Source organism: Myxine glutinosa, chromosome 4 (assembly GCF_964187855.1).
Source record: "Myxine glutinosa chromosome 4, kmMyxGlut1.1, whole genome shotgun sequence".
Classification (NCBI taxonomy): Eukaryota; Metazoa; Chordata; class Myxini; order Myxiniformes; family Myxinidae; genus Myxine; species Myxine glutinosa.
The window spans coordinates 76,176,283-76,202,485 of NC_136264.1; the positions used below are offsets into that span (position 1 = coordinate 76,176,283).

Below are 26,203 nucleotides of genomic sequence, written 5' to 3' on the forward strand. Positions count from 1 at the left end.
AAAAGCCCCACGCCGCTTGCAAGGCGCGTTAGGCCCCAACGTGCGACCCGCACGCGTCTGTTTAGACGGTGCCGCGAACAGTGCCAGACGCGGGGTCGATGCACGGCCCCATGTCAACTTGACGTCTCCACCGGGCAGGTACACGTCCCGGTAATTCCTCTCGCCAGACGGGCTGCGGAACGCCGCTTTTCCACGCAGCGCAAGGTCGATCCCACCTTTCGTCGGAGCGGGGCGAGGAAGAATACTACCCGTCGCTTTCCTCCTCGTGTCTTTTCCTCTTCCGTTTCCGGTCACTTCCGTTTCCGGACGCTTTTCAGAAGGGCTCCTGACCCTCCAACCACAACAACCCTTAATCTACTATACACAGATAAGCAAAGACCTGAATGGTAATTTACATACATTCACATAAATATGTAACAATTGCCAAATGTGCGGTTCCTGCAATATCGCAATAATGTTTTATTTACAAATAACGTACAACGACTAATATAATAAAAATGGAGTTCCGTCCCACCAAGACAAACTACCCAATTTTGAAATCGATTCGTGAGTGAATTTTTTATATCACGGGACACACATGGAAATATTCGGCAAGGATTTGCTTTTTGCTTCTTCACGTTAACGGAAGCGCTGAACAGGCCCAAAGGAGCTCAGGATAGATATTGGTGGGAGAAACGAGCAAGGGAAGGCGGACGGAGCTTTCCCTCACGGAGAGGATCACATCGGGCTCAGATTTTAGCCAATGGAGAGGGGAGAGTGAAGTTTCGACCAATGGATGGAGCGTGAGGTGGGGCTTAATTCTTCAGCGAATGGGAATGGTTTTGAGGCAGCCAGTAGCAAACGAGCAAATCGTGGAAGCCAATAGCAAACGAGCAAATCGTGGAAGCCAATAGCAAACGAGCAAATCGTGGAAGCCAATCGCAAAACGTGCAAATCGTGGTAGTCAAATCTCAAATGCAAAGCGGCGCAAGCGTCTCCCGACATAAATAAAAGCGCACAGCGCAGTTTTAATCGCATTGTTGGCGTTTGGTGAAAAAGTTGTTTTTCAATTTTGTGTTATTGTCACCATGGCTCGTACGAAGCAAACCGCTCGCAAATCGACAGGTGGAAAAGCTCCACGAAAGCAGTTGGCGACAAAGGCGGCACGGAAAAGTGCTCCAGCCACCGGTGGCGTGAAAAAGCCGCATCGTTACCGTCCAGGAACTGTGGCGCTGCGCGAGATCCGGCGCTACCAAAAGTCCACGGAGCTGCTCATTCGCAAGCTGCCGTTTCAGCGCCTCGTCCGTGAAATCGCACAGGATTTCAAGACCGATTTGCGATTCCAGAGCTCCGCAGTGATGGCGCTGCAGGAGGCGAGCGAGGCCTACCTCGTTGGGCTGTTTGAGGACACTAATTTGTGCGCGATTCACGCCAAACGTGTCACCATCATGCCCAAGGACATCCAGCTGGCACGACGTATCCGCGGGGAGCGAGCTTAAGCTGCTCGTCCAAGATCTTGTGCACACCTGCACCACAACACCCAACGGCTCTTTTCAGAGCCACAACACCTTTCTTGAAAGTGCATCGACCTTTCACCGAACTCTCCACCTGTCGCTACCTTTTGTTTGTATAATGTGTATATGGGTGGGAAGGAGATGCGTTTTGTGATTCCCTTTTTTGACCACGGTGACGAAAACGTTGGAACAAGATGGTGGAGGTTGGCTGTCTTCAGAGAATGGGGTTTCACAATGTTTCAACGAAACCTCTACAGGATTGACAAGTGACAACTGAACATCAGGTTGTGGATTCCGCCTCCAAACTCTCTGTGATCCATATATTTGCATATGAGACAGAATCTTTTGAACGTTGAACCTTGACCTTTTGAACCTTGGCGATTCACGCAAACGTGTCACCATCGTGCCCAAGGACATCCAGATCCAGCTGGCACGACGATCCCGCGGGGAGTGAGCTTCACCCGCTCGTCCAAGGTCTTGTGCACACCTTCCGCACCACACCACCCAACGGCTCTTTTCAGAGCAACAACACCTTTCTTGAAAGTGTAATCGACCATTGACCGAACTCGCCACCTCTCACGACCTTTTGTGTGTGTATTGTATACGTGTCAGAAAGAGACGCAGAGACGTGTTTTATGAAGCATTTTGTTTTCTTTTTAACAAAGACTGGGAAAAGATAAAGACCCAGAGAATTGATTTGATGAACGAGACAGGGGGTGCTGGGTGGATCGGGACGGGGCTTCAGGATGGTTCTGTGAAATATCGACATGTCTGAATTAGTTGGGCTCATACGTTGACGAGATGCAGGTATATGCATAGTACAGTGTACGGTTCATAAATACTATGAGCACTTTGTATTTGGATTCCGAATGAGGAAACTTAGTTCAAAGGAAGGACGAAGAATCGTGCAATGTACGAGCTTTTCCAGACACGAGGCACTGGGTTTTACAGGTAAACGGGGATGGTCAACGACCTGTGTCAATGTCAAATGGGGCAAGTTTCATTTCTTGGTCGGACATTGTTCCTGTACATTGGGGCAAATGGGTCAATTACTAAGTGATCTTAGAAATTTGTAATTTGTGAAATACAAAGTAATTGTAGTAGACGTGATGACTGATGACACACTTGAATGGTGCATATTTAACATTGCGTGTTGAGTCACGTGACTTGCCATTCTTTGGTCATTGTTTGACAAAGGTTATGAATGAATATGGAACCATTTTTGTTGGTCTTGCAAATAATTTGAACCCCGTGCTCTTGTTTATAAAGCTCTTTCACAAACCACTTCATCAAATACTGCATACAAAGGTTATATCTATTATGTCTGCACGTAGGATGCACACCAGTTGTTGTTTGCAGTGTCCCGGCCCCACCAGTGATTTTATGAACCATCGGATCAGCTCCTTTCAAGTGAACGAGGTGGTGGCTCTGAAAAGAGCTGTTGTGGGTTTTGGGCAAGTGAGACGAGGAGGAACAAGAGAAACTTCACCTCGACTCTCTCGTCTTTCCTTCCTCTCACTTATTTTTGAGCGTCGCCTTCTTGTTCTTCAACCCCTTGGTTGCAAGTTTGAACTTTGGTTTCGTCGTCTTGGTCTTTCCCTTGGTCTTCGGCAGAACCTTCTTTCAGGTTTTTCTTCACCTTGGCAGGCGACTTACTGGATCGCTTCGAAGAGGCGGCGATAGATCTTTTCGGTTTCTTGGGAGAAACCTTCCGCACCACCTTCTTCACTGCTGGCTTTTTGGTCGCTTTCTTGGCCGCTTTAGACTTGATTGTGCTTTTCACAACTTGTCTGGGACTGGTGCTCTTCTTCACTTTGGCACTCTTCTCCTTGTTCAGTTGAATGAGCCGGCAGCGCCCGTTCCCTTGGTCTGCACAAGATTTCCACTTGCAACGAGCCTCTTCACAGCCGAATTGATACGAACGGAATTCCGTTGGACATTGTAGCCATCTGCCCCCAGGGCCTTTTTCAAGGCGACAAGCGACATACCATTTCGCTCCTTGCTCGATCCCACCACCTTGAGAATCTTTTCCGAAAGGGTGCCGTCAGTCTTCTTCGGGGTCTTGGAAGCGCCAGGTTTTTTCTTCCCTCGCTTGACAGACGGGGCCGAAGTTGAAAGTTCTGCTGAAACAGGAACAGACTCCGCCATTTCGCACCAACAAGAGTATGAGAAGTAACACGAAAAGCACAGCGAAAAGCACAGCACTCCGGCCTTGCACCCCCAGCTCTCTCTGTGCTCTGTCGCCCAAATATTCCTACAGGTCGCACAAGATCTGCCAGCAACCCTCTGATGGTTAAACTGCCGAAATCTCGGCTCTCCGCTCACCTTCACTCTTTCATTCCTCTTTTCTCCCGCCTCTGGAACAAACTCCCTCACTCCCTTCAATCCCACTCCTCCCTCCAGGTCTTTAAAACAGCTGTTCACCACCATCTCTTATCTTCCCCCATCCAAAACCTTGATCTTTTCTACCCCCGCTAATTCACCCCAGATCCACCTTGTTTGAAATTCCAACTTCTTTCCTGGAAGTCCTGGCAGTGTCCATATGTTTTATACCTCTCCCACTGCCCCCTTCCCACGCCCCCCCCCCCCCCAAAGCCCTCGCCCTCTCTCAGATCTCTCGATGTCTCCATGTCTCTCGGTCCCTGCTCTCAAATGTTGTGTTTGTGTCCTTCCCCCTCTCTCCCCATCTTGTCTACCGCTCCCTATGTTATATGTTTTATGTGTCGGTTTGTCTTTCTGTGTGATTAATGTTCGCTCTTTCACGAGCCTCGATATTGTATACAAACAAACAAACAAACAAACAAAAAAAAAAAAAAAAAAAAAAAAAAGTTAAGTCTTTCACAAATAAAGCGTCCCTTCGCCACGTCGCCTGTTATCGTGAGGGCGTGAAGGAGCGGACGTGGTAGAAATCAACGTCAGCGTTCGGAAAACGATGGGGTCCGTTTGTGTTTCCTGCGTCACTTTGAGCTTTGTTATTCACATGAACGATAACTCAATGCGCAATGCACACAGTTGTTTCAGGTACAAGCACATCCTGGCAAATGGAGAGAAGCATATTTTCAAATATCTGGACCTTTCGCCGCATTCCACGGCCCGACACGGCAGATGGACGATCTGCTTTAACAGAACATTGAACAGAACATTTAACAGAACATGTTACCATCCAGTGGTTCTTAATCTTTTTAAAGGCGCGGAACCCTAACGAAACCCACCGAACACTCGCGGAACCCTTCAAATTTGACCAAACAATTAAAAAGAATTGCATCTTCATGCGTTTTTTGTTCTTTTCGGGAGGCGATCTGGGAAATGTGTGGTTTTGTTTTGGCAAGGGCCACCCTCAAATCATTTTCGCATGCAAGTGTTACGTGCTCCTCCCCAAACCCCGGTCACGGTGTACCTCCGAGCACCGAGAGGAGTCACGGCAGAAAGATGTGTTATTCTGTGTGTCAAAGATCAATGGTGAAACCACACCAATTGTTACCAACAAACAAGTATTGTATTAAGGTCACACAAGAATAACAGTACAATAACAATATTAATCAATTGTACAACCAATACATCATTCCTATGATGGTACCATCAGTTTCGTACAATATAACTCACTGTGCTCCAAGTGAGCGAAAAGAACATTCCCAATGTCTCTGTCCCAGCTTCAAACCAAAGTCGATCCACGCTCCAGTGATCGCCAGAACGATGTTGTATTGAGACCAGAATCCCGTTCGGTTGACAGTCACACTGCCAAAGATGGGCAAAGGTACCCTCGAGAGGCGACTGGGAAATCACACCTTCAGGTATGGACGTTCAACGGCTCACAAACGGCGAACCGCAAATTCCCACTCCAAAATCCACGTTACACACACACCAGGTTAACGTCTAGATGCGGTGAAATGGTTGAAGCGAGGCGAAGAGCCTAGAGCGATGTGAAATCGGGTGTGAGGCAAAATGGCCAATGCCCCGTACCCGAGGCTTAACGGCACTCCAACGATTCTCTTCGGAATCAACCGCAAAACCTGTCATGCAGGTTTATCTGTCACAGTGATAACAACTCTGTCGCAGGAATCCCTTTCCCAGGAAACCCAAAGTTCACTCGTGACCCCCGTTCGCCAGCATTTGCTCAAGACCTCAAAGCAGCTCGGCTTCTCCTCCACATCACTCACTCCGCCGCTTCTTCCTCTTCTTCTTCTTTTCTTCGTCCAGTTCCCGATCCGGTTTCTGGTTTCTTTTGAAACACTAACTTTTTTTACCTTTTGAAAACAGTTATCTATATTTCACTTAAACGATAACAATAACAAGTACAGATACATTCAAAGGACACCGCCCCCATGCCAAATAATTAAATATCCTACAGCGCGGCATTGCCGGGGCGCCTAAGGCGCCCGGCAATACCGCAATGCACCTCATAGAGGCTGCATTGGGAGGGAGAGGTGTACGCTAATTGATTGATTAATTGTATAATTAAAATCAATAAAAGATTATCAGAAAATATTTTCTGAATCAATTGGCTAATAGCATAACTAAAGCACAAGTGCTTCATCCGAAGAAGTATCTTTTAGAAATTTAATTAAATAAGTCAATAACAAAAACTTAAATAATTAATTGATTAATCAATAATTAATCAATTAATCAATAAATAATGAATTGATTAATCAATAAATCAAAAATATCCTTGATAGCCACATCACTTGGTCACTGTCATGTCCAAATATTAGCTTCCCAGCTCAAAAGGTGCCTGAGATATTGGCCAGATGAGAAAGAAAATAAAGAAATGATTAATAATGAAAATAAATAAATAATAATCATTAAAAAATTAAATTATTAATCAATTCGGTCACAGAACACATAAACCACCACCATTTCATCAGAATCTGTAACTGAAAAAAAAACAAATTGAGTACTTAATCGAATAATTAAATAATTAATCGATTAATTGATTAATTGATTAATCAATAAATCAAAAATATCCTTGATAGCCACATCACTTGGTCACTGTCATGTCCAAATATTAGCTTCCCAGCTCAAAAGGTGCCTGAGATATTGGCCAAATGAGAAAGAAGAAAAATAAATGATTAATAATGAAAATAAATAAATAATAATCATAAAAAAATTAAATTATTAATCAATTCGGTCAGAGAACACATAAACCACTACCATTTCATCAGAATCTGTAACTTAAAAAAAAATTTTTTGTCATAAATCAAATAATTAAATAATTAGTCGATTAATTGATTAATTGATTAATTAATAAATCAAAAATAGCCTTTGCAGCCAAATCACCTGGTCATTGGCATGTCCAAATATCAGCTTCCTAACTCAAAAGGTGCCTGAGTTAAAGGTCAGAAGAGAAAGGAAATTTGATTAATTAAATAAGTATTTCATTAATCGCTAATAATTAAATAACTCCTCAATTAATTGATTAATCAAAAAACAAAAAATATCGTTTCTGACAAAGGACTTGCTCACTACTGTGCCGAAATTTCAGCTTCCTAGCTCAGAGGATGGCTGAGATATCGCCCGGACAAAGAAACAAGAAAGAAAACAAACAAACAAACAACCAGAGTGAAAACTGAGTACTCCCTTTCAGCGTGCGTCACTGCCGAGCCCCCTTCGGTGCCCAGCAATGACGATTTCCAATGCCTGGAGATGGCATAGGAAAGGTGCAGTGTACAACAAACAAACAAACAAACAAACAAACAGAGTGAAAACTGAGTACTCCCTTTCAGCGTGCGTCACTGCCGAGCCCCCTTCGGTGCCCAGCAATGACGATTTGCAATGCCTGTAGATGGCATAGGAAAGGTGCGGTGTACAACAAGAAAGAAAACAAACAAGTACAGATACATTCAAAGTACACCGCCCCCATGCCAAATAATTAAATATCCTACAGCGCGGCATTGCCGGGGCGCCTTCGGCGCGCGGCAATACCGCAGTGCAGCTCATAGAGGCTGCATTGGGAGGGAGAGGTGACACTAATTGTTTGATTAATTGTATAATTAAAATCAATAAAAGATTATCACAAAATATTTTCTTAATCAATTGGCTAATAGCATAACTAAACCACTAGTGCTTCATCCGAAGATGTATCTTTTAGAAATTTAATTAAATAAGTCGTTAATAAAAAATTAAATAATTAATTGATTAATCAATGAATAATTAATCGATCAATCAATAAATAATTAATCGATTAAATGATTAATCAATAAATCAAAAATATCCTTGATAGCCACATCACTTGGTCACTGTCTTGTCCAAATATTAGCTTCCCAGCTCAAAAGGTGCCTGAGATATTGGCCAAATGAGAAAGAAAATAAATAAATGATTAATAATGAAAATAAATAAATAATAATCATTAAAAAATTAAATTATTAATCAATTCGGTCATAGAACACATAAACCACCACCATTTCATCAGAATCTGTAACTTAAAAAAAAATTTTTTTAGTCATTAAACGAATAATTACATAATTAATCGATTAATTGATTAATTAATAAATCAAAAATGGCCTTTTCGTGGAGCAGCTTAACTTAGATGTTTATAAGGATTGTGCATTTTGTGATAAAAGCAACACACTTGCCACACATAAAGACAATTATAATATGAACAGATTTGGATATTGGGCCACCTCACATTTTGCCCATGGTGGCTATAGCAGCCATTTTCCAAAATGGCCACCAGCGGTCACTTTTATTTTCTATATATGATGTACTGGGGAAGACAGTGGGTCGACCGTGGATGCTAATGTGCTTTTAAAAGTCCAAGACTGTTTAGGGAGTGCCTATTATTTCATTTGGTACCACAATAGATAACTATAATTGAATTAGTTAGTATAAATAGGTTTGCGACACGGCATCTGGTGAGATTCCAAATGGATATTAATTGTGAAAATCATGCACATTGATGAAAAAAAGGGGATTTTCATTTTCTTGGTCCATGTTACATATTTATGTGAATGTATGTGAATTACCATTCAGGTCTTTGCTTATCCCTGTGTAGTAGATTAAGGGTTGTTGTGGTTGGAGGGTCAGGAGCCCTTCTGAAAAAGTGTCCGGAAACGGAAATGACCGGAAACGGAAGAGGAAAAGACACGAGGAAAAAAAGCGAGGTTTCCTCTTCCTCGCCCCGCTCCGACAAAAGGTGGGATCGACTTTGCGCTGCGTGAAAAAGCGGCGTTCCGAAGCCCGTCTGGCGAGAGGAGTTACCGGGACGTGTACCTGCCCGGTGGAGACGTCAAGTTGACGTGGGGCCGTGCATCGACCCCGCGTCTGGCACCGTTCGCGGCACCGTCTAAACAGACGCGTGCGGGTCGCACGTTGGGGCCTAACGCGCCTTGCAAGCGGCGTGGGGCTTTTGGGCTTGCTTTACCATACCCGCTTCGCGTGGCCACGAGGGGCTGCAGCCGCGGTGCCTGGTACGATACCTGCCCGGTGGAAAAACGTCCACCCGGGGTTCGTTCAACCGCCCGAGTGCGGCGACGCCGACCAGCATCTTGGTCAGGAGGGGCCCAGAGACATTGTTAGGGGCAGAGACCAAAAGGGGGTCGTGAGTACCGAAGTGGACACACATATATAAGATGGCCATCTTAATCATATAGGGAATTGATTGTGGATTGGGAATTGTTGATGGTTGTTTGTTATTGATTGCTCGGGGAAAATCTCCGTGGTTGTATCATTGAAATTGTATGGTATCATTACCATTGAAATATATCCTTGAACATCAGTTTTCTCTTGGGTGGAATTCATATGGATTGCGTGGTGTTACATATTTATGTGAATGTATGTGAATTACCATTCAGGTCTTTGCTTATCCATGTTTAGTAGATTAAGGGTTGTTGTGGTTGGAGGGTCAGGAGCCCTTCTGAAAAGTGTCCGGAAACGGAAATGACCGGAAACGGAAGAGGAAAAGACACGAGGAAGAAAGCGACGAGTAGTATTCTTCCTCGCCCCGCTCCGACGAAAGGTGGGATCGACCTTGCGCTGCGTGGAAAAGCGGCGTTCCGAAGCCCGTCTGGCGAGAGGAATTACCGGGACGTGTACCTGCCCGGTGGAGACGTCAAGTTGACGTGGGGCCGTGCATCGACCCCGCGTCTGGCACCGTTCGCGGCCCCGTCTAAACAGACGCGTGCGGGTCGCACCTTGGGGCCTAACGCGCCTTGCAAGTGGCGTGGGGCTTTTGGCTTGCTCTAGTGGCCACGAGGGGCTGCAGCCACGGTGCCTGGTACGATACCTGCCCGGTGGAAAAACGTCCACCCGGGGTTCGTTCAACCGCCCGAGTGCGGCGACGCCGACCAGTATCTTGGTCAGGAGGGGCCCAGAGACATTGTGAGGAGCAGAGACCAAAAGGGGGTCGTGAGTACCGAAGTGAACACACATATATAAGATGGCCATCTTAATCATATAGGGGATTGATTGTGGATTGGGAATTGTTGATGGTGGTTTGCTATTGATTGCTCGGGGAAAATCTCCGTGGTTGTATCATTGAAATTGTATGGTGTCATTGCCATTGAAATATATCCTTGAACATCAGTTTTCTCTTGGGTGGAATTCATATGGATTGCGTGGCGAAAGCGCATATATAATACAACTTTCTGGCGAAGTTCCTCTCACGGTCCGGGGGTCACCGAGACCAGGTATTCACCGAGGGGACCACGTAACAGAATTGGGGGCTCGTCCAAATTACGATTACGCAATTGGGTCTATGTCCGGGATCTAAAAGTGTATTTGTATAAAATAATAAAATAATATTTTTATTAATTAAAATTTATTAATTAAGTATTAATTGGAAAATTTTTGGGGAAATTGGGGTAAAGTCTTGGGTGAAGGTTAACAGGTGTTAACGATAGTCACCATGGCGTTTGTGGCACAGAACTTTGCGGTAACACCGAGTGAGGCACAGTTCCGAGCGTTACTAAAGTCGGACCTCTTGAAATTGGCCAAACATTTTAACTTGGAGGTCCGAACTAATTTGAGGAAGGCAGAGTTGCAGGCCACGGTGATACAATCTATGGTGGGATTAGGAACATGGGACGAGTTAGCCTGGGAGTGGCTACCCGAAGAACCAGAAGACGTTGAGCTCCGGAAACTGGAGTTGCAATTACGGAGCCATTAACGGATTAAAGAAGAAGAAAGGAAAGCAGAAAAGGAAAGAGCAGAAGAAGAAAGGAAAGCAGAAGAGAGGAGAGAAGAGAAACAAGCAGAGGAAAGGAGAGTGGAACGAGAACTCCAGGAAAGGTTAGCAGAAGAAGAAAGGAAAGCAGAAAGGAAAGAGCAGAAGAAGAAAGGAAAGCAGAAAAGGAAAGGGCAGAAGAAGAAAGGAAAGCAGAAAAGGAAAGAGCAGAAGAAGAAAGGAAAGCAGAAAAGGAAAGAGCAGAAGAAGAAAGGAAAGCAGAAGAGAGGAGAGAAGAGAAACAAGCAGAGGAAAGGAGAGTGGAAAGAGAACTCCAGGAAAGGTAAGAAGGGAGAAAAGCAGAGGAGAGGAGAGCTGCAAGGGACCTCGAAGCAGAGGAGAGAAAAGCGGAAAGGGAATTAAAGGAACGTGACATGGAGCTTCAGCAAGAAATCAAATTCAAGGAGCTGGAGTTAATGAGAGAACGGGGAGAGGCACCACCCTTGCTGACGGGGTCGACACCTAACCAGAAAACCTGGGATGTGGGCAGACATGTGAGGCTGGTTCCACCGTTCAGTGAAAAGGAAGTCGCGAAATTTTTTCCACACTTTGAGAAAGTGGCTCGACAATTAAACTGGCCGGAGGAGGCCTGGACCATACTCGTGCAAAGTGTGCTGGTGGGGAAAGCTCAAGAGATTTATTCGGCGCTACCAATGGACCAATGTGCAGATTATGAGGTACTGAAGAAGCACATCCTCAAAGCCTATGAGTTGGTTCCGGAAGCTTACAGGCAAAAATTCAGGAATGCCAGGAAGAGGGAGAGTGAGACCCATGTGGAGTTTGCCAGAGTGAAAGAAAACATGTTTGATCGGTGGTGTGAGTCAAAAGGAGTCGGGAAAGACTTCGAAACATTGCGGGACTTGATCCTGGTGGAGGAATTCCAGCAGTGTGTCCACGAGGACATCAAAGTGTACCTGCAGGAAAAGAAAGTACCAAAGTTGTGGGACGCAGCCACCATGGCAGATGATTATGCCTTAACCCACAGAATAGGGGTCCACAAACCTAACTCCTCGCCTAGACTTCAGCAGGGGAGTTATGGAACACCCGGTGCGGAGAACGACCATACATGGCGGCGGCCTCGAGATGATTATGGGGACAACTATGATACCCCACCTGTTCGAAATCAGAGGGATGCGGGCCCAAGACAAACTTATAGTTCGGGGGGCCCGAGGCAGACCACGAGTTTTTCCTCCGGGCCTACTTGCGCTTTTTGCAAGAAACCTGGACACTTGATGTCCAGTTGTTACCGCATGAAAAGCGAAGATCCAGAGCGGAGTCCGACTACTACGACTCCAAATGCAATGGCCATTGTGAGAAATCGCCATCAAAAGGGTTACCAACCATTTATTTCAGAGGGGTTTGGGTCATGAGATGGAGTTTGATTTGGCAGGGACAATGTCGTTGCTGGTGCTTAGTCCAGAGTGAGTAATCTGAAGGGGTTGTGGTGAAATTTTGGTTGCTTTATTTTTAAGTGATAACTGTGCCCGGGGGGAACTGATAATGTGGGGGGGTTGAGTTATCTGGTTTGTTTCTCCAAATTGGCCGGCAAAGAAAGTTTTCGCTGGGTTCAAACTTTCTTTCTTGAAGGGGGGGAGTGTTACATATTTATGTGAATGTATGTGAATTACCATTCAGGTCTTTGCTTATCCATGTTTAGTAGATTAAGGGTTGTTGTGGTTGGAGGGTCAGGAGCCCTTCTGAAAAGTGTCCGGAAACGGAAATGACCGGAAACGGAAGAGGAAAAGACACGAGGAAGAAAGCGACGAGTAGTATTCTTCCTCGCCCCGCTCCGACGAAAGGTGGGATCGACCTTGCGCTGCGTGGAAAAGCGGCGTTCCGAAGCCCGTCTGGCGAGAGGAATTACCGGGACGTGTACCTGCCCGGTGGAGACGTCAAGTTGACGTGGGGCCGTGCATCGACCCCGCGTCTGGCACCGTTCGCGGCCCCGTCTAAACAGACGCGTGCGGGTCGCACCTTGGGGCCTAACGCGCCTTGCAAGCAGCGTGGGGCTTTTGGCTTGCTCTAGTGGCCACGAGGGGCTGCAGCCACGGTGCCTGGTACGATACCTGCCCGGTGGAAAAACGTCCACCCGGGGTTCGTTCAACCGCCCGAGTGCGGCGACGCCGACCAGTATCTTGGTCAGGAGGGGCCCAGAGACATTGTGAGGAGCAGAGACCAAAAGGGGGTCGTGAGTACCGAAGTGAACACACATATATAAGATGGCCATCTTAATCATATAGGGGATTGATTGTGGATTGGGAATTGTTGATGGTGGTTTGCTATTGATTGCTCGGGGAAAATCTCCGTGGTTGTATCATTGAAATTGTATGGTGTCATTGCCATTGAAATATATCCTTGAACATCAGTTTTCTCTTGGGTGGAATTCATATGGATTGCGTGGCGAAAGCGCATATATAATACAACTTTCTGGCGAAGTTCCTCTCACGGTCCGGGGGTCACCGAGACCAGGTATTCACCGAGGGGACCACGTAACAGTGGCGAAAGCGCATATATAATACAACTTTCTGGCGAAGTTCCTCTCACGGTCCGGGGGTCACCGAGACCAGGTATTCACCGAGGGGACCACGTAACAGAATTGGGGGCTCGTCCAAATTACGATTTGCGTATTCGCAATTGGGTCTACGTCCGGGATCTAAAAGTGTATTTGTGTAAAATAATAAAATAATATTTTTATTAATTAAAATTTATTAATTAAGTATTAATTGGAAATTTTTTGGGGAAATTGGGGTAAAGTCTTGGGTGAAGGTTAACAGGTGTTAACGATAGTCACCATGGCGTTTGTGGCACAGAACTTTGCGGTAACACCGAGTGAGGCACAGTTCCGAGCGTTACTAAAGTCGGACCTCTTGAAATTGGCCAAACATTTTAACTTGGGTCCGAACTAATTTGAGGAAGGCAGAGTTGCAGGCCACGGTGATACAATCTATGGTGGGATTAGGAACATGGGACGAGTTAGCCTGGGAGTGGCTACCCGAAGAACCAGAAGACGTTGAGCTCCGGAAACTGGAGTTGCAATTACGGAGCCAGGAACGGATTAAAGAAGAAGAAAGGAAAGCAGAAAAGGAAAGAGCAGAAGAAGAAAGGAAAGCAGAAGAGAGGAGAGAAGAGAAACAAGCAGAGGAAAGGAGAGTGGAACGAGAACTCCAGGAAAGGTTAGCAGAAGAAGAAAGGAAAGCAGAAAAGGAAAGAGCAGAAGAAGAAAGGAAAGCAGAAAAGGAAAGAGCAGAAGAAGAAAGGAAAGCAGAAAAGGAAAGAGCAGCAGAAGAAAGGAAAGCAGAAAAGGAAAGAAAAGAAGAGGAAAGGAAAGCAGAAAAGGAAAGAGCAGAAGAAGAAAGGAAAGCAGAAGAGAGGAGAGAAGAGAAACAAGCAGAGGAAAGGAGAGTGGAACGAGAACTCCAGGAAAGGTTAGAAGGGAGAAAAGCAGAGGAGAGGAGAGCTGCAAGGGACCTCGAAGCAGAGGAGAGAAAAGCAGAAAGGGAATTAAAGGAACGTGACATGGAGCTTCAGCAAGAAATTAAATTCAAGGAGCTGGAGTTAATGAGAGAACGGGGAGAGGCACCACCCTTGCTGACGGGGTCGACACCTAACCAGAAAACCTGGGATGTGGGCAGACATGTGAGGCTGGTTCCACCGTTCAGTGAAAAGGAAGTCGCGAAATATTTTCCACACTTTGAGAAAGTGGCTCGACAATTAAACTGGCCGGAGGAGGCCTGGACCATACTAGTGCAAAGTGTGCTGGTGGGGAAAGCTCAAGAGATTTATTCGGCGCTACCAATGGACCAATGTGCAGATTATGAGGTACTGAAGAAGCACATCCTCAAGGCCTATGAGTTGGTTCCGGAAGCTTACAGGCAAAAATTCAGGAATGCCAGGAAGAGGGAGAGTGAGACCCATGTGGAGTTTGCCAGGGTGAAAGAAAACATGTTTGATCGGTGGTGTGAGTCAAAAGGAGTCGGGAAAGACTTCGAAACATTGCGTGACTTGATCCTGGTGGAGGAATTCCAGCAGTGTGTCCACGAGGACATCAAAGTGTACCTGCAGGAAAAGAAAGTACCAAAGTTGTGGGACGCAGCCACCATGGCAGATGATTATGCCTTAACCCACCGAATAGGGGTCTACGAACCTAACTCCTCGCCTAGATCTCCGCAGGGGAGGTGGGGAACAGCAGGTGCGGAGAACGACCATACATGGCGGCGGCCTCGAGAGGATTATGGGGACAACGCGGATACCCCACCGGTTCGAAATCAGAGGGATGCGGGCCCAAGACAAACTTATAGTTCGGGGTGCCCGAGGCAGACCACGAGTTTTTCCTCCGGGCCTACTTGCGCTTTTTGCAAGAAACCTGGACACTTGATGTCCAGTTGTTACCGCATGAAAAGGGAAGACCCAGAGCGGAGTCCGACTATTACGACTCCCAATGCAATGGCCATTGTGAGAAATCGCCATCAAAAGGGTTACCAACCATTTATTTCAGAGGGGTTTGTGTCACGGGATGGAGCCTCGACTAACCGGAAACCGGTTAGGATATTGAGGGACACAGGGGCACATCAATCTTTAATGCTTGAAGGCATTTTGCCATGGTCCGAGGAGACGGCAACGGGGGATAGTGTTCGTTTACAGGGGATCGGGGGCGGTGTTAGTGCTCCACTTCATGTCATCCATTTGGAGTCCGATTTGTGTCAGGACCGGTCACCGTCGGTTTACAAGCCACGCCTCCTGTAGAGGGTGTATCTGTGGTTATCGGGAATGATTTGGCCGGGGGTCAAGTTTATGGTAACCTGAGGGTTGGTAAAGAGCCCAGCAGGGAAAATAACACCACACCAGCTCGGGATGGCGACAAAAGTGCCAAGTTATTTGTAGGGGGACTGAACTTCAAAACAGAGGAAGAAGTTCTGACCTCTGTCTTCAACAGATATGGGCCGCTGGTGGAAGTGCGGTTGGTAAGAGACTGGGAAACGCAACAGTCAAGAGGGTTCGGCTTTGTCACGTTTGCCAGCACAAAAGACGCCAGAGAGGCAGAGAAGAATTGGAATGGCAAGGATTTGGAGGGTCGGACCATAACAGTAGGGAAGGCATTTCGTAGGCGTCGAGAGGTCTACAGGAGAGGACAACTGGGCGGTAGTTTTGGTGGTGGCCGCAATCAATATTATTATGGAGGCTCCCTGAGTTACGGCAGCTCCCGAAGGAAGGATTGGCAAAGTAGTGGCCGAGAAGGAGACCGCTATTCATGGGACTACAGGGACAAGTGGTCCCACCATAATTATTAGGGAAGTTCTGAGAAGTTGAAGCACTGAATGCGGCGGAGTCGCCGAGCCAAGATTCCTACACGGATTAACCGTGAACGCCGTTCCTAAAGGCGTCCATGTAGTGAACTTTCCTGCACGGACTAACCGTGAACTCCACGTTCCTAAAGGCATCCATGTAGTGAATACTCGGCTTGGCCGCCCGGAAAAAGTGCTATCGAGTTGCTTAACTTTGGATCTTTGATCAACCCCTTAACCTTCATTCACAAGAAACTGACGGTCAAAGTCAGAGGGTCATGAGATGGAGCTTGATTTGGCAGGGACAATGTCGTTGCTGGTGCTTAGTCCAGAGTGAGTAATCTGGAGGGGTTGTGGTGAAATTTTGGTTGCTTTATTTTTGAGTGATAACTGTGTCCGGGGGGAACTGATAATGTGGGGGGGGGGGGGGGGGGTGAGTTATCTGGTTTGTTTATCCAAATTGGCCGGCAAAGAAAGTTTTCGCTGGGTTCAAACTTTCTTTCTTGAAGGGGGGGAGTGTTACATATTTATGTGAATGTATGTGAATTACCATTCAGGTCTTTGCTTATCCCTGTGTAGTAGATTAAGGGTTGTTGTGGTTGGAGGGTCAGGAGCCCTTCTGAAAAAGTGTCCGGAAACGGAAGTGACCGGAAACGGAAGAGGAAAAGACACAAGGAAAAAAAGCGAGGTTTCCTCTTCCTCGCCCCGCTCCGACAAAAGGTGGGATCGACCTTGCGCTGCGTGAAAAAGCGGCGTTCCGAAGCCCGTCTGGCGAGAGGAGTTACCGGGACGTGTACCTGCCCGGTGGAGACGTCAAGTTGACGTGGGGCCGTGCATCGACCCCGTGTCTGGCACCGTTCGCGGCACCGTCTAAACAGACGCGTGCGGGTCGCACGTTGGGGCCTAACGCGCCTTGCAAGCGGCGTGGGGCTTTTGGGCTTGCTTTACCATACCCGCTTCGCGTGGCCACGAGGGGCTGCAGCCGCGGTGCCTGGTACAATACCTGCCCGGTGGAAAAACGTCCACCCGGGGTTCGTTCAACCGCGCGAGTGCGGCGACGCCGACCAGCATCTTGGTCAGGAGGGGCCCAGAGACATTGTGAGGGGCAGAGACCAAAAGGGGGTCGTGAGTACCGAAGTGGACACACATATATAAGATGGCCATCTTAATCATATAGGGAATTGATTGTGGATTGGGAATTGTTGATGGTTGTTTGTTATTGATTGCTCGGGGAAAATCTCCGTGGTTGTATCATTGAAATTGTATGGTATCGTTACCATTGAAATATATCCTTGAACATCAGTTTTCTCTTGGGTGGAATTCATATGGATTGCGTGGCGAAAGCGCATATATAATACAACTTTCTGGCGAAGTTCCTCTCACGGTCCGGGGGTCACCGAGACCAGGTATTCACCGAGGGGACCACGTAACAGTCCACTTTTCCTGAAAAGCAAGTACCAATGTAATAATAACATAAATGAACAAAGAAATAAATCCATGCGGTTCCCATTATATTACAAGTCACTCTTTCCCGATTGCACTTTTGGTGTCTCACCATTTCGTTACGTTGTTATTTTTTGCGCACTATCCGCTAAACATCGGTTTCATATTTGCGAATGAAAGTCACCGTAACCAAGAGCCCCGGATGAGGCCTGTAGTGAAATTATACCGAAGGTGAACCCAGGGTGTGCTCGCTTCAAAAGGGGCGTCTATAAGACCCGGGACAACCGGGGCGCACGAACACTCCAGCGGCACTTACTGTGACATAGTCCTGTAGTTTGAATGGTATGTACGCCCCTATATGCCGCGCTGATTTGTTTTACCTATTGATATCGGACTTTGCCCATGTAATACTCTGATTCTAATGTCTGTTGCATGAATGTATTTTTACAGGATGTTACTTCAGATCTAAATGATATTAAACCTACCCAAGGGACAAGTCGTGTCTGAGCTTGATTTTCACGACATTTAATATCATTTAGATCGCCGAAATGACTGAACACAAGATGATCATGGTACCGGTTCTCGGAGCCGACGCTCAAGCTGAGGGGACGGGATCGGAGTTCACCCACTGGCTCAAAACGCTGGATAATTACTTTGCCGCTCACGAAACAGAGCCCAACGCTGCGGTGAAGCTGTCCGTGTTGCAGTCGAAGGTCCATCACACCGTTTACCGGAGCATTGCTCGATTTGTGACGTACGCTACGGCTCTGGCCGAGCTGAAGCGACTATACGTAAAAACACGGAGCGCTGTGCACGGCCGGCATCAACTCTCCCAGCGGCGACAACAACCATCGGAATCGATCGATCGCTATGCGCAGGAGCTGCGTTACCTATTGGCGGACTGCGTGCAGGAGGTACGGACCCACGAGCAAGTGCAGGATGACCTGCTCCGAGATTCATTCGTCTCCGGAATTAATTCTGGAGTCTTGAGGCTCCGACTCCTGGAGACCCCGGATCTGACATTTACGGAGGCAGTACGGCTGGCACGCGTCTTTACAGATGCCCGTGAACAATCCACCGCTTATGATCACCCACGAGTCGTGGCGGGGACTTCTCAACTCGCGCGACCGGAGAGGGGTACCGCCGAGGATATGGGGGAGGACCCGACCACCACGGCCGAGTCTCTGGGTGCTCCTGAAGCGGACTCCGCTTCCGGCCTAACTGCTGCCGCCGCTGCCCGGCCACGGCCTGACCGGTACGCAAAATGTTATTTTTGTGGGAATCGGCAGCACCCTCGATCTGACTGCCCGGCTCGGGAAGCCATATGCCACCTGTGCTCCACCAAGGGCCATTTTGCAAAGGTCTGCAGGAAGGCCGCTCGGGGCACGCGCCCCCGCGCGACCTTGAATGGGCTTATCGCTGAGCCAACGGATTGAGCACCGGACGGGGCGCCTCACTCGGCTTTGATGAGCCGACCTCCTTCTCGCGGGCCTCTGGCTGCACGCACGACCTTGGTGAGATACACCGGGCCGCCGAAACAAATGGCGCGAACGCGACCGGCCGCGGCACGACCGACCTTGACTGGCGTTCGAACGCCTACTTCAAACAAGCGACATGCTCCTGCTTTGGAAACTCCTCTTGATGTGCGGCAAACACAGCACGTGACTCGAGCCCCATCTGACGGCGGCTCTTACGAATTACATGCACCCACTCTGGCATATGAATCTGCAGATGGCAGTGATCCTTCTCACGTGACTCGAGCGCCATCTGGCGGCGGCTCTTACGACCTACACACACTCACTCCGGCAAATGAAACTGCTGATGAGCCAACTATGCGCTTGTCACGAGGATCCTCCTCGGGCTGCCCGAATGACCGGCAAACTGCAGCCGGCGTGGGAACGTCCTCTGACAGTGGGTATTACGATTTCTATGCTCCTGCTGAGGCCCAACCTGCCGACGATGCCCGGAAGATTGCAGCCGGAGTTGGATCCACCTGCGAGGCGCGATCTTCTCGCCCGGCCGGTACAATACCTGCCGGGTCTGCCGGCCTTGCGTAAGACACACCCCCGGACAGACAGACAGACGGACAGAATCACCGGAGCCTATTATAGTATAGATGAATTAAATTAAATATTGAATTAAATGTTTATTATATTATTACTTAATTAAATATTGAATGTTTTCATGAATTAAATATTGAAGCAGAACATACACAAAAGCATAATCTCCACATATGCATCGTACAGTGTGCGGTTCATAAATATTGCAAGAACTCTGTATTTGGCTTCCGAATGAGGAAACTTCGTGCAGAGGAAGGACGAAGAATCGTGTGAAGTGCGAGCCTTTCCTGACACGAGGCACTGTGTTTACAGGTAAACGGGGATGGTCAACGACCTGTGTCAATGTCAAATGGGGCAAGCTTAATTTTTTGGTGGGACATTGTTCCTGCACATTGGGGCACGTGGGTCAATTACAAAGTGATCTTAGAAATTAGTTATTTATTAAATACCAAGTAATCGCAGTCGTGATGGCACACTTTGAATGTTGCATATTTAACAACATTGCATGTTTCGTCACGTGACTTGCCATTCTTTGGTCATTGTTTGATACTAGGACGTGCCCGTACGTGGGTGCCCGTTCCTTGCCAAAAAAAAAAAAAAAATGTCTTCGCCCATGCATGCATGGGCGTGCCCATGGGCCCATGGGCGTGCCCGTAAGTGCGTGATGTGACCGTACAATGAATGTATCGTCCCGACGCCGCAGCTCGGATGGCGCTGCAGTTAATCGGGCCTGTATCGGCAGAGTTATTATAAACGTGTACTACAATCGATCGTACCTTACAGCGTCTGCTCGCCACGTTCAGCATCAGTACGTCGTCACTATGACTATCCGTAAGTCCGGAAGTGACGTCCTCATTTGACTGTCCGGAAGGTCGCATATCGCAGTTACGATGAATCGCAAATTAGTTTTAATTAGTTTTAAAACATAGTTTAACGCCAACATAGCGCCAACATAGTTTGCCAACGTGAAATAAATGAATACACTCTCAAATGTGCCGTCCGAGGCAGAGTCTGTTCGCCACGTTCGGCACACGTGATAGCTCGCTGCTCTCTGATTGGTTGAATCGTTTTTTGGACATAGCTCGGTAACTACTTCTCCGATTAATATGAAACCTTGAAAAGGCACATCCTCAGGTCCCCAGCAATATACCTGGCAAGTTTCAAGTATATCGGACCCGTGGTTGTCGAGAAACAGCGGTCACAGACACACACACACACACACACAGAGATTACTGGAATTATAGATAGACTAGGACGTGCCCGTACGTGGGTGCCCGTTCCTTGCCAAAAAAAAAAGCTGCAGCTCGGATGGCGCTGCAGTTAATCGGGCCTGTATCGGCAGAGTTATTATAAACGTGTTCTACAATCGATCGTACCTTACAACAATCAACACAGATTGCAACGTCAAATAAATGAATACGCTCTCAAATGTGCCGTCCGAGGCAGCGTCTGCTCGCCACGTTCAGCGTCACTATGACTATCCGTAAGTCCGGAAGTGACGTCCTCATTTGACTGTCCGGAAGGTCGCATATCGCAAAGCGAAAGAATCGCAAATTAGTTTTAATTAGTTTTAAAACATAGTTTAACGCCAACATAGCGCCAACATAGTTTGCCAACGTGAAATAAATGAATACGCTCTCAAATGTGCCGTCCGAGGCAGAGTCTGTTCGCCACGTTCGGCACACGTGATAGCTCGCTGCTCTCTGATTGGTTGAATCGTTTTTTGGACATAGCTCGGTAACTACTTCTCCGATTAATATGAAACCTTGAAAAGGCACATCCTCAGGTCCCCAGCAATATACCTGGCAAGTTTCAAGTATATCGGACCCGTGGTTGTCGAGAATCAGCGGTCACAGACACACACACACACACACACACAGAGATTACTGGAATTATAGATAGATTAGTCGTTGTACGTTATTTGTAAATAAAACATCATTGCGATGTTGCAGGAACCGCACATTTGTCAATGAATCGAGAAACAGCAAATGGACGCAACAAAAGCTTGCTTGAAAGACGAACGTGCAATTGCGCAAACCCCGCAGAATGGTAATTCCATCGCCGAACACAAGCAGAAGATTAAATTATTTTGTTTCCAGAGCTCCGATCTGATGGCGTTGCCGGCGACATTTTGACCTCCCTCGTCGGTCTGTTTGAGGACACGAGGATAGCGTCATCCACAGTCCACAAAACTCGAAACCGACAAATCCCTTTTTGTGCATTTATCTGTGAGAATGGATTTGTACAGAACTTGAGAGTAAAGAAGAGGGGAGATCAAACGGTAATAAGGCAAGGGTCTTTCACTCAGTTGTTAATGTGTGGAATGGTCGCTCCGGAAAGGTGGTGGCAGCAGAAACTACATTCGTCTAAATTGGAATGAGAGAAGTACCCGGAAATAATGTAGATCGAGACGTTTAGGGATATTTGCAGAACTTCTTGGCAGCTTGAGCAAGGATGGGTCATAGTGAACACCATTGCGCATTGTTGGCTGTGGGGGAGAGGGGGGGAAGTGGGTGGGGGGCAGGGAGGGTGGGTGGAGGGAGGAGGAGAGGGGGAAGGGGGCAGGTGGGGGAGGGAAGGGGTCTCGCTCGTCAAGATGTGGGGTATGGTCGATGTGATGTTTCTCCCACAAAAACCGTCTTCAGCAAAGAAGAAGTCCCCCATCCCCCACCCCCGGAAAGAAACAACTGATATTTAAAAAAAAAAACATTGCTCATTTCTGATATAAATTGGTCTGGTGTAGATGAGGTGCAAGAATGACGGACCGAATGGACACCTGCTGGGTCTAAATTCCTTGCGAACTTTGAACTGTTAAGGCTGGAAAAAGCCAACACGGAGACACCTGCGATGACCCCACTCTCACGCATTGTTGTTTTCCAGGTTATTGTGCATTAAGTGCAAAGTTCATTATCATCCCATCTTCTGTATTTGGTTTGGAAGTGACAGAACGCCATGATTTGTAAGAGAAATCTTACAAAACAAAAAGAGAAATCCAAATAACTTTACTGAATTTCATGCGAAGGTGACGAATTTGGTTCTTTTGAAGGGAAATTCGGATCAAGAATGACACACGCCCACTTTTCATCGAACCAATGACTGAGCATCAGCTTGTGTTCTCCACCTCCAAAGGCTTTGTGATCCAGATATTTGCATATGAACCCTTTATAAGAGGGAATCGTTCACACTCGTCTTCTTATTCTTTCTCTGAAGGTTCATATTTAACTGGTTCAATATCGACTCGTCATGCCTACGGATCAGCCCAAGCAAGTGGCAGCAAAGAAGGGTTCGAAGAAAACCGTTTCCAAAGCGACTCGGAAGGGTCCCGGTAAACGGCGTCATCGCAGAAAGGAAAGCTATGCCATTTACATCTACAAGGTGCTGAAACAAGTTCACCCCGATACGGGTGTTTCTTCCAAAGCGATGAGCATCATGAATTCCTTCGTTAACGACATCTTTGAGCGCATCGCATCCGAAGCATCTCGTCTGGCGCATTACAACAAGCGCTCCACCATCACATCGCGGGAGATCCAGACGGCAGTGCGTCTGCTCCTTCCCGGGGAGTTGGCCAAGCACGCCGTGTCCGAAGGTACAAAGGCCGTGACCAAGTACACCAGCTCCAAGTGAGCTCGGACTCGTTTCTCTAGTTCATCCCCAAACGGCTCTTTTCAGAGCCACTCAATGTTTCTTTAATGGAGTGCGACTTTTCCTCTTCGTGTCCTTCCTTGGTGAAAGCACCACGTGATGTTATCTGTAACTAGAAATGTTCATATTAATGTGCAGGTCAGGTAATCATCAGCATTGTACTGAAGTAAAAAGTAGTCCTGTTTAAACTTCTTGTTATTCTATGGATCGGTTTAGTTTGTGTCATGAGTTGGAACATAATTTATTGTGAGGTGGGTATGTTTGTTCGGCAGTCATGATTAAATTTGATGAGGACCATGTTTGTCCAATCTGCTCCAATCTATATTATAAAAGGACCCGTGTCTGTCTGTTTGTCGTGACATAACTTGAGACGGATTAACAGATTTCAATAAATCCAACTACGGTGAATTCACGAAACTCCTGGGTGTTTGTGATCCCAAAAAAGAAATACCTCTTATTATGGGTACATGGACACGCGTGTCAAAACTGCAAATGCCAACACGTGAGGTTGGTTATCCTTGCACGGAGAACAGAATCTCCCAGGAATCCTCTACTTTATTTATTACTCCCGCCAGGGAGTAATGCATCCATCCGATGGTGTCCGTCCGTATGCGCATGTGTTCGTGTGTGTGAGAAAGATATCTGGAAAAGTTCTCAACGGATTTGGATGAAAGTTGGTGAGATTATTGCCCTTGGGATAAGGAAGAATTGATTAGTTTTTGGTAAGCTCAGGATATTATTCCATATCCAGGAATTTTATTTGGGAATTTCTTTTTTGTTTTGCTGCATTAAAGCTTTTATTCTTATTCTTAAATGATGTTTTCTCTCTAATTCCGAGATATATCAAAATAAATTCTGACAATTAGGGCTTACTTTCTTTTTTATTTATTGTTTTGGGGAGAGGGTATGTTAAACAAAACGTATCATTCCAACTTGACCCACAGCGGGAGTATGCGCTCGAATGAGTGGCGTTCTTGTTTCCCCAAAGATTAGCCATTGCAGCAGAGATTGGTATTGCCATCAGCGAAGAGACGGGTCTTATATTCTAGTATATCGGAACTGATGTGGCAGTTACCACGAACTCAGAAAATCTATCAATTCCATTTCTCAGTTACTCTTCGCCCGAACAGCTCTTTCGTCGAGCCATGTAACTGTTCTCCGAAAACAACTTTCAGTTCAGAGCGTGGCCTCTAATTGCACGAAACATCACTGCAACAAAGTGCTCGGGCTCCTTGGCTTTTGAGCCTCCAATTAATCTTTCAGACTTCAATATCTCACCTTTTCACCTCGTCGAAATCAAAGTAATAAACGGAGCTGTCTCCATTGCATTTCTGGTGCCACAGAATATACGATACTAAGTTCAAGTCCCCTGAAGCTCTTTCATGAATGAGGTGGTGGCTCTGAAAAGAGCCGTTTTGTTGTTGTAGCTGCTGATGAACACCACCCCCAAAAGGTTTAACCACCGAAACCGTAGAGCGTACGGCCCTGGCGCTTCAAAGCGTACACCACATCCATGGCAGTAACGGTCTTGCGCTTGGCGTGCTCCGTGTAGGTAACAGCATCGCGGATAACATTTTCCAGGAACACCTTGAGAACTCCACGGGTTTCCTCGTAGATGAGACCCGAGATGCGCTTTACCCCACCACGACGAGCAAGGCGACGAATAGCAGGCTTTGTGATTCCCTGGATGTTATCACGCAGTACCTTGCGATGACGTTTCGCACCTCCTTTTCCGAGACCCTTTCCACCTTTTCCACGTCCAGACATGACCGCAACGTTTGCTTCTTAACCCAAATCAGTAAAACCACGAACGTTCGCCTTCGCGTCTCTGTGTGGATGATAGTTGTACTGAGGCTTTATATTGGTGGAGAGCTCGATGTGACTATTTGTTATTTAACCTTTGCACTTTGCCTCATACGGTTCATTACTTTCTCGAAGTGAAACGGTGCTTCCTTTATGATTTCTACCACGTCCGCGCGTGTGCTCCTTTCCTTTTCACCCCTCCAGCTGCGCATGCGCACGTTGTCCTTAAGCTTTAACAATGTGCAACACACTCGCTCTTGTGGTCCCTTCACTTTCGCTCAAAGAAACAGAATCTTGTCAAATGAGGTTTAACTTCGGCAGTAATATCCGGCGATTTCATTCTGAACACAACTGCAGAACTTTGTCAAAATAAACAACAAACGCAAACGACCCGAAGTTGCAAATACGCTTCGAAGGTCTCAAGTAATTGAAGGATCGACATTTTCATGACAGTTTGGATTTCAAGAAAAGTAAAAGTGCCCTTTTTGGCGGACATTAACCTCGATGAACCAACGTCCATTATCAATGTCATTTCATTAAGGTTGAAACAATAAATTATCGTGACGTTCAATCAGTGAACAGCAGAACCTTTCGCTATTATTACGAAGCTTTACTTTAACGCGTGGAAGATCTTTGAAGATGCTGCATGGAAGACCTTGCACCTCTCTTGGACGACAGGGGATTAATTGAACCAGTCAGGTCAATGTGAATGAGATATCACAACAGGTTCGTTTACAAAACCTGGATGCAAACAGAACATCACACGAAGCACGACACAAGATTCGGGTCGACGATTTTATTCGCGCTTAAATTAAAAAAAACTTTCCAACCATTGCTTACACCCTTGTGCTGTTGGTAAGTGGTAACCAAGAATTTTCACATTTGTGATGGTCCATGCTGAGATGACCTCGACACGAACCTCCAAAAAGGAGTTTTTTCATGTTTGTTTCATTGCCTTGCAAAGGTGGCTGCAGACAGGTGCACATTTCACCATTAACTCTGTGAGGTTTATGTCAGGTCAAAGAAGATATTTTGCTCGTGAAAATCTTATTCTGAGCACAGAAACCCCTTGGGCGAAGCCCGAGAACGTGTTCGAGTAAGCAATGTTCTGTCAAAGCAGATCGTCCATCTGCCGTCTCGGGCCGTGGAATGCGGTGAAAGGTCCAGATATTTGAAAAGATGCTTCCCTCCGTTTGCTGGGATGTTCTTGTACCTGAAACGATTGTTCGCATTGCGCATGGAGTTATCGTTCATGTGAATAACAAAGCTCAAAGTGATGCAGGAAACACAAACGGATACGGTGAACGACTCCGAACGCTGACG

The 26,203-nt window shown here is 46.8% G+C and overlaps 4 protein-coding genes across 4 annotated transcripts in view; 2 read left to right on the forward strand and 2 right to left on the reverse strand.

Moving 5' to 3' along the window:
• The window catches only part of LOC137416624 (histone H2B 1/2-like), a 34,097-nt gene extending 30,978 nt beyond the window's left edge, over window positions 1-3,119 (reverse strand). The window contains exon 1 of the mRNA XM_078775991.1: window positions 2,837-3,119. The gene's annotated coding sequence lies outside the window, so the exon portion shown is untranslated. The remainder of the gene's footprint in view (window positions 1-2,836) is intronic.
• Window positions 354-1,543, forward strand: LOC144891533 (histone H3). Its single transcript, XM_078775153.1, has one exon. It carries the CDS (start codon window positions 1,068-1,070, stop codon window positions 1,476-1,478), a length of 411 nt encoding a protein of 136 aa, XP_078631279.1. The 5' UTR covers window positions 354-1,067; the 3' UTR covers window positions 1,479-1,543.
• A 19,508-nt stretch (window positions 3,120-22,627) lies between the features above and the next one.
• LOC144891737 (histone H2B 1/2-like) lies at window positions 22,628-23,494 on the forward strand. Its single transcript, XM_078775981.1, has one exon. It carries the CDS (start codon window positions 22,679-22,681, stop codon window positions 23,057-23,059), a length of 381 nt encoding a protein of 126 aa, XP_078632107.1. The 5' UTR covers window positions 22,628-22,678; the 3' UTR covers window positions 23,060-23,494.
• A 379-nt stretch (window positions 23,495-23,873) lies between these two features.
• Window positions 23,874-24,890, reverse strand: LOC144891738 (histone H4). Its single transcript, XM_078775982.1, has one exon. It carries the CDS (start codon window positions 24,842-24,844, stop codon window positions 24,533-24,535), a length of 312 nt encoding a protein of 103 aa, XP_078632108.1. The 5' UTR covers window positions 24,845-24,890; the 3' UTR covers window positions 23,874-24,532.
• Between the last annotated feature and the right edge of the window lie 1,313 nt (window positions 24,891-26,203).